The 12256-nt window shown below is 44.8% G+C and overlaps 2 protein-coding genes across 3 annotated transcripts in view; both read right to left on the bottom strand.

Annotated features, from left to right (window-relative positions):
• The window catches only part of PARP14 (poly(ADP-ribose) polymerase family member 14), a 51333-nt gene that overhangs the window by 22852 nt on the left and 16225 nt on the right, over positions 1 to 12256 (bottom strand). Inside the window, exon 11 of the mRNA XM_083471205.1 lies at positions 1041 to 1278. Coding sequence (XP_083327331.1) covers positions 1041 to 1278 — 238 coding nt within the window. The remainder of the gene's footprint in view (positions 1 to 1040; positions 1279 to 12256) is intronic.
• PARP15 (poly(ADP-ribose) polymerase family member 15) overlaps positions 4670 to 12256 on the bottom strand; it is a 9670-nt gene continuing 2083 nt past the window's right edge. The window contains exons 2-8 of one of the 2 annotated variants that reach the window (XM_083490414.1): positions 11670 to 11758; positions 10428 to 10595; positions 9357 to 9578; positions 8678 to 9259; positions 7801 to 7946; positions 7052 to 7226; positions 4670 to 5084 (exon numbers count right to left, since the gene is read on the bottom strand). In XM_083490414.1, the coding sequence (XP_083346540.1) occupies positions 4795 to 5084; positions 7052 to 7226; positions 7801 to 7946; positions 8678 to 9259; positions 9357 to 9578; positions 10428 to 10595; positions 11670 to 11694 (1608 nt within the window). In that variant the 5' untranslated portion in view covers positions 11695 to 11758 and the 3' untranslated portion in view covers positions 4670 to 4794. Of the gene's footprint in view, positions 5085 to 7051; positions 7227 to 7800; positions 7947 to 8677; positions 9260 to 9356; positions 9579 to 10427; positions 10596 to 11669; positions 11860 to 12256 lie in introns of those variants that run through there. The other variant, XM_083490413.1, reaches the window with a different exon arrangement.

Below are 12256 nucleotides of genomic sequence, written 5' to 3'. Positions count from 1 at the left end.
GTAGCACCTTAAAGACCAACTAAGTTAGTTCTTGGTATGAGCTTTCGTGTGCATGCACACTTCTTCAGATACACACTGTATATCTGAAGATATCTGTGTATCTGAAGAAGGTATATCTGAAGATATCACTGTGTATCTGAAGAAGTGTGCATGCACACGAAAGCTCATACCAAGAACTAACTTAGTTGGTCTTTAAGGTGCTACTGGAAGGAATTTTTTTATTTGTACTCCTGTCTAGTAGAGCTGTTTCTATCTCACAGGCCACTTGCTGGACTCTTGCCCCTGATTAATCACAAGACAGCTTCTGTCAGGATTGCCAGGGGTTTCACTTTTACGTTATTAGGCTTAGCTACAGACTTAGGGGGACACGGGTGGCGCTGTGGGTTAAACCACAGAGCCTAGGACTTGCCGATCAGAAGGTCGGCGGTTCAAATCCCTGTGACGGAGTGAGCTCCCGTTGCTCGGTCCCTGCTCCTGCCAACCTAGCAGTTCGAAAGCACGTCAAAGTGCAAGTAGATAAATAGGTACCACTCTGGTGGGAAAGTAAACGGCGTTTCCGTGCGCTGCTCTGGTTCGCCAGAAGCGGCTTAGTCATGCTGGCCACATGACCCAGAAGCTGTACGCTGGCTCCCTCGGCCAATAAAGCGAGATGAGCGCCGCAACCCCAGAGTTGGTCACGACTGGACCTAATGGTCAGGGGTCCCTTTACCTTTTACAGACTTAGGGAATAGGTTTAAGATTGCAACCCAAGGAATAAGACCCAATAGACACAGTGAGGGGCTTCAGTTTACACAGAAAGGCGCTGTTAAAGCAGTTTAGCATGACTAAACCGGAAGCCCCCATTTTGGTGTCTCCTATGCGGGAACGCCCTTCTTTTTAATATTTATTAAAGGCACATAACAACTTACCCCCCTTCCCTCCCAAGAAAGCAGCAAAGCTACTTTCTGGAAGCGTCCTACAAATGCATCGAGGGGGAGCACCAGTCCCAGGAAAAGAAGGGGAATTTTCTCCCTCCCTCTCCCTCTCCCTCTCCCTCTTACCTTCTTCCTTAGCAAAGCAAACCAAGACCTGTCCGGATTGCAGCTGGATCTCACACTCTCCGCCTCCCGACTTCTTCCGGCTCTGGAAGTAGAGCAAAAGTTTGTTTCTCAGCTGTTTGGGGGGTTCTGGGGTCCCCCAATCCGCCTGCACCCGCACGGCGAATGGAGACAAGGGCCTCCTCCCCTCCGCCATGTTTCCGAGAGTGGCCGAGGAGCCGCCACTTTCATTTTCGTTTTCCTAAACGGGCGCCGCTCCCGAGCTTTTTCTTGGCTGTGACGCGATATTGGGGAAAAGGGAAGGGCCGGTGGGTGGTTCCCTCCGCCTCCAACCCGACCCTGGCCACCCCTCCCTTGCCTCCGGTGTTTTCCAGGAAGAAACCCGAGCAGACCAGTGACAGCTGGAGTGTAAAGTAGAATCAGATATTCGACTGCTAAAAAGGCTAAAAAGGAGAGAGGCAAAAACCAGCCGACCAAAGCGGAGGCTGGTGCCCCAAAACTGGAGAGAGCTGTATCATAGATGGGCATTATTCACACTACGTTGGAGCAGAGTTTTCGACGTCCTCATCGTTACAGCTTTCAGACTTTTCTTCCCGCATCGCCTTTTTTTTAAAAAAAAATCATTTTAATTTCGTGTTCTACCTCTGGGTAGAACATGTATTTATTGGAGTGCCAGTTGCTGGTAATGGCAAGGGAAGAGCGCGCAGCCTCGGAGTGGGGCGGGCGGGCGGGCGGGGAGAGAGAGAGCAAGATTGACGGCTGCTGCTGACATGTAGTTTAAATTTATTCCGGAATCCCGCAAAATGATTTACGGATTTGTTTAGTTATTTTAAACAAATTAAAAATGCCCATATGCAATTAAGAAAATAATTATAGACTGAGTAGCAAGTTTTATTAATCCCATGTGGGCAACTGTGATTTCATACGTATACTGTAAATATGAAGATCCATCTTTTAAGTGTCTGCAGTTCATTCAATTGTGGGCTGCATTCAAATTAATTTGTACACTAGTGTAATGATTATCCCTAGGGCAAGGACACTTCTCCCCTTTCCTCCTGCTGAGTGCCCCCAAATCTGCTCTGGATAGTTGAGAATACCCCAGAACAAATGGGAAGGGCGCAGGGGTGGGGGAGAACACAAAAAAGTCCTTGCACTGATGGAACATTGCTGTGTTGAATACAATGTGATGATTTTTAAGTTCATATTTCCTGTTGATTAATAAATCACATGAATGTGGTTTTGTGAAATCAGGGTGTTTATTTGGAGCCTTAATTTAAATAGACTGAACTAAAATGCCCTAGCAGTTCGAAAGTACAGCAAAGTACAAATAGATAAATAGGTACCGCTCCGGTGGGAAGGTAAATGGCGTTTCCGTGCGCTGCTCTGGTTTGCCAGAAGCGGCTTAGTCATGCTGGCTACATGACCTGGAAGCTGTACACCAGTTCCCTCGGCCAGTAAAGCAAGATGAGCGCCGCAACCCCAGAGTCGTCCTTGACTAGACCTAACGGTCAGGGGTACCTTTACCTTTACCTTTAAACATGTCTTCATAAAACAGTCTCCGGTCCTGGTATTGTAACCAGTATTGGTTCTTCCACTAGGATAACTGGGGCACATCTCTAAGAGAATGTCAAGCAATTTTATAAAATAAAACCACTCAACTAATTCCAACCTAAAACTATGGATAGCTTGTACTAAGCAAAGTCTGCATTAACTACTATATTTCCCTGCATCCACTTGTTAAAAGTTGCAGGAGCTGCTGGGTGGGCCAGTGAAGCCTGATCTGAGTGGCATGCAAGTCCAGAGGATTTCCAGAAAAAGGAATGTGAATCTGCTTCCAACAAGGTCTATCCTTAGCTTAAATCAAGAATATCTTGGAGGAAAATGCTGGTGCTATTATTTCTTGTTTGTTAGCTGGTCAGTAAATTTCTTAAATGATGAAGTTTGGGGTCTATGCCTGTCAAAATATCACACCGACTCTACATCCTTCCAAACCTGGGAACAAGTGTTTGAAACTCCCATTGTTCTAGGCGCATTTTGCGACAGGGAATTTCATTAGCGTGGGCAGTTTCTGAGCTCTGGGCGCAGTACTGTGCCTAAGATTTCCGATTAAAACTGCAGTGTGGAAGGAAAGGACCTTTTTCTGCCTCCCCACTTCCAGCTACTCCCTAAAGACTGGAGAAGAGACCCTCTTAAGAATATTAGGTGGTTGGGCAGGGGAAGGACTAGACTATGTAAAAAATGAACATAACATTTTAGCTGCAATTCATTTTCAGCTTTGTATTCTTGTAGACGTTCCGTTGTTGCACACATAACCTAAGTTTAAGGTACCATTTAGCTCTTAACTTTCATATCAGTTTCTAACACTGCCTGAAAATTATTCTCCCTAATCTCAGACATAAGAGGCTTACTGCAGTTACTCTGAGAGGAAAGTGTTTTAGATTATGAAAAGTTGAATTGATTTTGGAGGGGAGGAAAACTGCATATTATAATAAATAATAATTTATTATTTATACCCCACCCATCTGGCTGGGTTTCCCCAGCCACTCTGGGCGACTTCCAACAAAATATTAAAATGCAATAGTCTGTCAAACATTAAAAGCTTCCCTAAACCAGGCTGCCTTCAAATGTCTTCTGAAAGTCTGGTAGTTGTTTTTCTCTTTGACATCTGGTGGGAGGGCGTTCCACAGGGCAGGTGCCACTACCAAGAAGGCCCTCTGCCTGATTCCCTGTAACTTGGCTTCTCGCAGCGAGGGAACTGCCAGAAGGCCCTCAGTGCTGGACCTCAGTGTCCGGGCAGAACGATGGGGGTGGAGACGCTCCTTCAAGTATACTGGACCAAGGCTGTTTAGGGCTTTAAAGGTCAGCACCAACACTTTGAATTGTGCCTGGAAACGTACTGGGAGCCAATGTAGGTCTATCAAGACTGGTGTTATGTGGTCTTGGCGGCAGCTCCCAGTCACGTCTAGCTGCCGCATTCTGGATTAGTTGTAGTTTCTGGGTCACCTTCAAAGGTAGCCCCACACAGAGTGCAAGCAAGAGATAACTAGAGCATGTACCACTCTGGCGAGACAGTCCGTGGGCAGATAGGGTCTCAGCCTGCGTACCAGATGGAGCTGGTAAACAGCTGCCCTGGACACAGAATTGGCCTGTGCCTCCATGGACAGCTGCGAGTCCAAAATGACTCCCAGGCTGCGCACCTGGTCCTTCAGGGGCACAGTTACCCCATTCAGGACCAGGGAATCCTCCACACCTGCCCGCTTCCTGTCCCCAAAAAGAGTACTTCTGTCTTCTCAGGATTCATTCTCAATCTTAGCCGCCATCCATCCTCCAACCACCTCCAGGTACTCACACAGGACCGTCACTGGTTCTGATTTGAAAGAGAGTGGTGCTTTAAGTGGCGCTTCACTAAAAATATATATATAATAACTAAAGCAATTCTCATGCCTCTCTTACCTTCCTTGACTCTGCTCCTTAGCCATGCTATCCTCCTCCTAAACTTATTTATACCTTTCCTAATTAATTTTCCATTGTTTTATCCCAGTTTCAAACACGCTAAGCAACCTGAAAAGGTTCGACCCTTCCAAACTTTCCACTTCAAGAATTAAAATAAAAAAAGTTTTTTACTCAGCAAGTAGCCCAAATCAACATTTTATTTCGTAATCAGATCCATTTATGTACAGGTAATACAGTATCGGCATGCTACTACATAACAAGAGGCACTTCTTTTCATCAGGGTAAGTGCAAGATAGAGAAATGTTTACTTCTTAAAAGTGATGAGATATTCTGGATATGCCTGGATATCATTGAAAATGACAAACAAGGAAGGTTTAGAAACATTATCAGTCACACTGTCAAAGAGAACAGTGGGATCGGCTGCATTTTTAGGTTTGGGGACAACTAATCCTTGCGCTCCAGGGCAATATTCTCCAGTGAGTACTCGAGCAAGGTACATGTACTTTTTCCCATCAGCTTCTGGTTTTGAGTAAGTATCAGAGGCAGAATACTGGGCATTTACAGCAAAATAGGTTCCATTTCCATATACTGCAGCTGTAAAGATAAATGAAAAGTTTAAAGCAGCCAGTAATTGCAAAGTACCATTATCCTTTCACTCTTGAAAGGCCCCAGCAACACACACATCGGTATCAACAGTTTAACAGATACTTATCTGGGGAAGTTTCCTTTTCCTATTAGCAGACTGCAACAAGTCATTGCAGGGATGCTGCTAACAAGAGGGTTATTTTAGATGGCACGTCTGCCTAAGGGTGTGCTTTTCTCATTGCAGGATTCAACCTTATCTATTGACTGTGCTTTCTTTCTGTATACACTAGCAACACAACTTTCCTTCATTGCCTCCCCGCACCAATTAGAAAATACCGTATTTTTCGCCCTATAGGACGCACCGTCCCATAAGACGCACCTAGTTTTTTTGGGGGGGGAAATAAAGGGGAAAAATTATTTCCCCCCCAGGCGCAGGGCTGGGGCAGCCCGAGCTTCCCCCGACCCCAGCCCCCAAACAGGCAGCTCTCTGCAAGCCGTGGGAGCCCAGCGGTGGCTCCCGCTGCTTGAGGAGAGATCCGCGAAGCCTGGACGCGCTGAGATCAGCGCGCGCAGGCTTCGGGATGCCGGCAACTCTCCCCAAGCAGCGGGAACGTTCCCGCTGCTTGAGGAGAGGTCCACAAAGCCTGGACGCGCTGAGATCAGCGCACGCAGGCTTCGGGATGCCGGCAACTCTCCCCAAGCAGCGGGAGCGTTCCCGCTGCTTGAGGAGAGATCCGCGAAGCCTGGACGCGCTGAGATCAGCGCGCGCAGGCTTCGGGATGCCGGCAACTCTCCCCAAGCAGCGGGAGCGTTCCCGCTGCTTGAGGAGAGGTCCGCGAAGCCTGGAGAGCGAGAGGGGTCGGTGCGCACCTACCGCTCTCGCTCTCCAGGCTTCAGCGAAAGCCTGCATTCGCCCCATAGGACGCACCCACATTTCCCCTTCATTTTTGGAGGGGAAAAAGTGCGTCTTGTAGGGCGAAAAATACGGTACTTGCCTCTCACCAGAGCCAAGGAGAAGGCTTCTAGCCTGGATCCCAAGATGCTCTTGCAAAACTAAGCTCTGCCATGTGAGCAGAATTCAGATCATGCACCTTGGGAGCAAAGCCATCAATTGTGCTTGCCATTTTCCCATCTAAGGGAAGTGGCGCAGGGTGGGACAGCTTTTTCCTGCCTTTCTGCAAGGCACTGTTTCTGCAGAGGCTCAGAAAGAAGGCAGAGGAACCATCTCCTCCTTGTTTCTAAGCTGTCCTGGTACTGCAGAAAGCTCTGTTGAAAAGGAAAGGCTTTTTACCTTGCTTCTTGTGCAGAAGGAGCAAGCAGCTCAGATCCTTAAAAAGCAAAAAGTTACCCTTGCACTTTTTGGGGATGACCGAATTCTTAGAAAAGAAAATCTAATGTAAAAAAGGAGTAAATCTACTATCCAATGCAGCCTCCCCTTGCCTTGGGAACACTATTACACTTACTCTTGTCAAGCAATAAAGGCTCAGCCAAAAATCCTGAAAGCCTCTGAGAATGAGAAGAGTCCTTCCTAATCAATGAATAGCCATAACCAGTTTGCAGCCAAATTTGTAATACAAAAACAGAGTTTCAAGCAGCTGCAATTTTTCTTTTCAGCCATAAAGTGTAACCATGAAAGGGAATACTTATACCTTTACTCCTCTTTTATAATAGAGACATAATCAGACACACTGCAGCAGGGTGGGGTAAAATTTGTCCTTTTTACAATACTGCAAGATGAGCACTTTTAGTAAATGACGACTAATAAAATTAAATAATAATAATAATCACAGATGGGGAAGGTACAAAAACTGAGTATTGTAAATGCTGAAATGACAGTATATGTATCTGCAGACATTGATGCACAACAATCACTCTCTTTTTAACCCCATACATAGAACCATGAGAGAATAATGTGTTTGGCACATGAAGAGTCACTAGCCATTCAGACAAAAGCCACACTTTGATAATCAACTAACCGTGCATTCCTGCATAACTTCGATTAAACCCGTAATCATTTATGAGCTTTATCGATGTAAAAGCTGTTCCATGAAAAAGGGGCTTCTCATTATTTGTATGGCCATTTTTGTCATCCATCTCCTTCTTTTTTATTTGGTACTGCTGCCATTTGTAGGGATTTTGGATCCTCTCGATCTACAAGTAAAAAGACAGAGCACCGATAACAACCAGTATCATCACTGTGAATAAAAAATTTAAATCACTTGAACAAAGGAACATATTTGGACCCTTAGGGTGAATCAACCCAATACAGTGGTACGTTGGGTTACAGACGCTTCAGATTACAGACTCTGCTAACCCAGAAATAGTACCTTGGGTTAAGAACTTTGCTTCAGGATAAGAACAGAAATCATGCGGCGGCAGCACAGCGGCAGCAGGAGGCCCCATTAGCTAAAGTGGTACCTCAGGTTAAGAACAGTTTCAGGTTAAGAACGGACCTCCGGAATGAATTAAGTTCTTAACCCAAGGTACCACTGTACTAGCTACTGCTTTCCAGCAGCATAAGTGCTAAATGGTCTTAGGCAGAAACGCTTCTGAATATCAGCTTCTAGAAACCGCAGGAGAGAATGCTCTTGTGTTTAGGTCCACCATGGATGTAAAAAAACAAACAAAAACCACATGTGTAGAGGGGCCCTTGGTATAAGCTGTGTACTATGAAAGGAGGGACCCCACAGAAAAAAAACCAAGACTTTGAAAATAATGTTTTTACCTTTACAATAGTAAATACGCTGCAAGTCTGGAGAAACATCTTCTTGACAGTTTGATATTCCTCCATTTCTGGTTTTAGCTCCACTATTTTGAGATGCGCTTGCCCCATGTCTTCCCACTGTTCAGGTAAGTCCACTGCCAGATTACCTGTGTAACGAACATGGTGCTGTTAGTGCCATGACTAAGGACATAGAAGCCTATTTCAGGACACTTTTCAGTTTCGGTATAAACTTTCAGTTTGAGGTTTCAAGTTAGTATTTTGAGCGGCATTGCCATCTGTTGTCATTTTTAATTGGTGAGTCCTTATCACGGTTTGTGCACCCGTTCCAGCTAGGCAAAATCACTTGAGGAGAACACAGAACAGGGTTGGGAAGGAGTTTGGCCTAGGTAGATTCCTCAAGGCAAGACAGACAGGCCTGAAAGCCCACATTTGGCCCCTACAGGAGAGACAGCTATGTATGACTCAGGCGAAAACCAATTCCTGGGCAGCTGACTTAGAGGAGTCGGGTCTGACTGAACAAGTTAGCTATTTGCTCCATGCAGGCCTCAGCCAAAATAAAAGTTCTCCAGCCATTAACTCAGTTTCTAAATAAGGAGGAGGAAGAGAAGAAAAAGACCCATGCAGCACCATGCCATCTGTGAAACCACACTTAATAACTTGCAATACAGTTACACAGCAGGCAACTTTTCATATAAGCAAATGCCCAAGAAGGTTGCCGGCAGAAAGCAAGTTGAGGTTGGATCTGGACTCAAGGCCTATCTCCTTCAGAGCTTTCCTAGGCAGAAATGTTGGAGATACACAAGTATGTGTTTGTGTGCGAGACACAGAGAATACAAGGGACAGAACTGATCAATTTGTTCATGCCTTAGAAGCTTACCTTCAGCTTTTGATACACGGCGAAGGGTGATGCTTCTCCCCTGGTTGTCCACTGCACATTGTTTACTTGGGTCCACTTTGTAGCATTTGTTCCTTATGGTTATTTCAAGCTGGTGTGCTGCAGATTCTAAGTGCATATTTGTCAGGCTATCAAAGGCTTTGTATTTCCCATTGTCTTCATACTGCCACTCTACAAAGTTGCTGAGAATATCTGCTTTTGACTGCTCCTCCATGCTTTGGACCATGCTTTTAATTATTGAGCTGGCCGTCAAGACATCTTTGGTTATGCCAACAATGTGGAGGGAAGGAGAAGAATCTTTATACTCTAGCCTAATAGCAACATGCAGCCGCTGCTGAAGAGCTCTCAGTTTTTCATAATCGCTTTCTCTAAAGTTTGAGATCCATTTATCTGAGACAACTGTTTCATACTGGCCCTTCAAAATCAGATCCTTCATCCAAAATTCTGCCTCTTCAACATTCTTCCGGCTATCACCACAGATTTGAAAAATGGTTGGCTCTACTGTTCTCTCCAAAAGTATTGTAGGTTTAGCTCCCTCAGCAGATTTTCTGAAGCTGAAGAAATCTGCAACAGAACATCAATTGAGGGACAGGTTATGCTTTTAACTACTTAATGCATCTGCAGTCAAGAAGTTCTACACATATAGAAGCTGTCTACTTACCTACTAATCTAGAAAAAATGGAGTTTGACGAGGATGTGCCACCATGCTTGCTAGGTGCAGCTTCTTTTCTTTGCATACTTGCAAAAAAAATACTTAGAAGATGTGGCTGGAAAATTACTATTTTAATCATCTTCACCTGTGGAGAAGGTGTTTGACTTATGAAGTCTACTATAGCATCTATCATATCATTGGCCACTGCAGTTGGGTCACGTTTTGCTTCACCTGCAATAATAATAAAAATTCTAGACTAACAATGGAACAAATAAACTATCTTAAGGAACCAATATCAACGGAAGAGATAACTATTGGCATACAACAAGCAAAAAACAGGAAAATCGCCAGGACCTGATAGACTCACATCTACCTATTATAAAAATTTTCAAGAAATCATAATTCCTCCACTGAATGAAGTAATGAATGGAGTCCCAAAAGGAGACGGCATACCCAAAACTTGGAAGAAGGCGTTCATAACACTAAGTTCCAAATCTGAGAAAGAGATACAGAACCCCAAAGACTTTAGGCCCACCTCACTATTAAACAATGATTATAAACTTGTTTCGGCTATTTTGGTAAAAAGAATGAAAGAAACTCTGAAAACATACATATGTGAAGACCAAGCAGGCTTCTTACTGGACAGACAGATGAGGAATAATAGAAAAAAGAAATTATAAAGCAGTGCTTATATTTTTAGACACAGAAAAAGCCTTTGTGCAATACTGTATTACCCAAACACACACACACACACAATGCCCACACCTCTATTCTCAACCCAGCAGGCAAGAACCATTATCACGAATTCAAAATGATATCTCAGCCAGCCAAAAACACTCAAGGAGCGTGTGGGGCAGGGCTGATGAGGAGTGGAGCAGCAGTGTCAATGATCTTAACCTTCCCCGTGTTTCTTATTTAGTATTGTGGTGCCACTTAGTATTTTTGTTACAATTGAGTGGTGTCTACATTTTGCTGAATAAAGAATAAAAATACTGAGCCACTACCATTAGCACCACTGGAAGTTCAATTATGCCACCCACTTACTGCTGCACCATTGTTTTCCCTCAAGGCAATACAGACCTGTCCCAATTGCAGGAAAGGCAATAGAGGAAAATTGCCTTTGTTCACATTCCACGAGAGCTTTGGAGACTTGTGCCTTGGTATCTTCTTGGGCCACAAGGTGGATTACATTTTTACACTTCAGGTTTCCTGCTTGCGTGCATATGAGATTGTTGTGAGGCTGGGTAGCTGAAAGAAATGAGGAGCAGGGGGAGAGTGATATGTGGAACAAACAAGGCAGCCTCTACTCAGGAGGAGTATATGCCTTCCATCTTAGAAGCCTTTCCATACAATTTTTGCATGCACAGAGCTCCCATATCCTTCCACAATTTTGTTCCAGATATCCTGTTCTTCCAGTCCTGAAACAGCAATATTTCATCTCTGGGGCAGATGCTGTTTTGCCCTCAACAACATTCACACCAGGGAGGGTGTTAGAAACAACCCAAATATCCAATTTCCGGTGCTGCTTCCCATACCCTCTAAGCAAGCAGGGCCTCCCCTCACTGCCTGCACTTTATACCACTGATAAACTGACAAGCAATGCAGTTCTGTTTAAGAGGGAGATATTTATGTCCCCAGGTATGCAAGATCCATTCTGTGAAGCTGTTCAGCCCACTGAGGACCGAAGAGGCTACAGCAGGGCTGCACATTTAGCCCCACCCACAAGACCATGACAATTCTCCTGGTCCCTCACAGAATAAGGAGTAATCTCTGCAGCAGGCAGTCTCCACAGATACAAAAGTTCCCTGCACAACTGAGAATTCCTCAGGGACAAAAAGGAGCACACACTTCTTAAGGTTGCCTGTGTGAAGCAGGAAGCAGAACCCACTGACTACTTGGAGAAATTATTGGCTACCACGACCAGAAGGAAGAAGACAAGGCTCCTACATACAGATGGCTAACATTTTACTTTACCTTCTGCAGCTAAATGAAATGAGACACTTCATAGCCATGTGGATGACCAACATGCAATTTCCTGCCAAATCACAGGCACTACTTTTGTACTGGCTGTATACAGTTAAGATCCAATAACTTGTTGAGGATCAATTAAGGAGCAGGGAAGTGCAAAGTAACAAATGAGCAACAGTCACTCTCAGTTATCTTCGGGCATAAACAGCATTTAACATGTTTCACTGGCCTGTAACTACTCATGCTTCAAAGATCAAGAAAGTTGTTGGCATTCACTACTGACCACCAGTGCTGGGCAGCGGTGGGGAGGGGAACCAACCCCCCCCCCCGCTTATGTAAAAAGTAGATTTGTACCTAGTTGAGCACATTCCTGTTCCATCCCTGGTCCAGCTCCATCCAGAATTGCTTTGGAAACACCTTAAATAAATAAAAATTACATTTCTCTGAGAAAATAAGATTACCTGTAAAGATTAACATCCCACATACAGCAAAAGATACCTGCACATATAGCCTTAACTAAGTTCCTATGAAGGTAGCATGCATGCATAACTGAATTCAGTATAGAGTGGTACTTCTGGATGCGAACAGGATCCGTTCCGGAGCCCCGTTCGCATCCAGAAGTGAACACAACCCACATTTGCGCATGCACGGGTCGCGATTTGCCGCTTCTGCGCATGCGTGTGACGTCATTTTGACTGTCTGTGCGTACGGCAAAATCCGGAAGCAACACGCTCCATTACTTCCGGGTTGCCGCAGCGCGCAACCCAAAAATACTTATCCAGAAGCTACTTCAACCCGAGGTATGACTGTAAAAGGAACATTCCCATGATAGATAACAATCAGGTGCCTGGTGAGGAACCGGAAGCAAAGTTAAGGCTCTGCTTTGTGGTCCAGCTCTCTACTGCTCATATAGAAACAAGCATTTTATTACACATCTGATG

Source organism: Podarcis liolepis, assembly GCF_965112155.1.
Source record: "Podarcis liolepis genome assembly, chromosome: 1".
Taxonomy (NCBI): Eukaryota; Metazoa; Chordata; class Lepidosauria; order Squamata; family Lacertidae; genus Podarcis; species Podarcis liolepis.
This window is presented reverse-complemented; position numbering and strand designations above follow the sequence as displayed.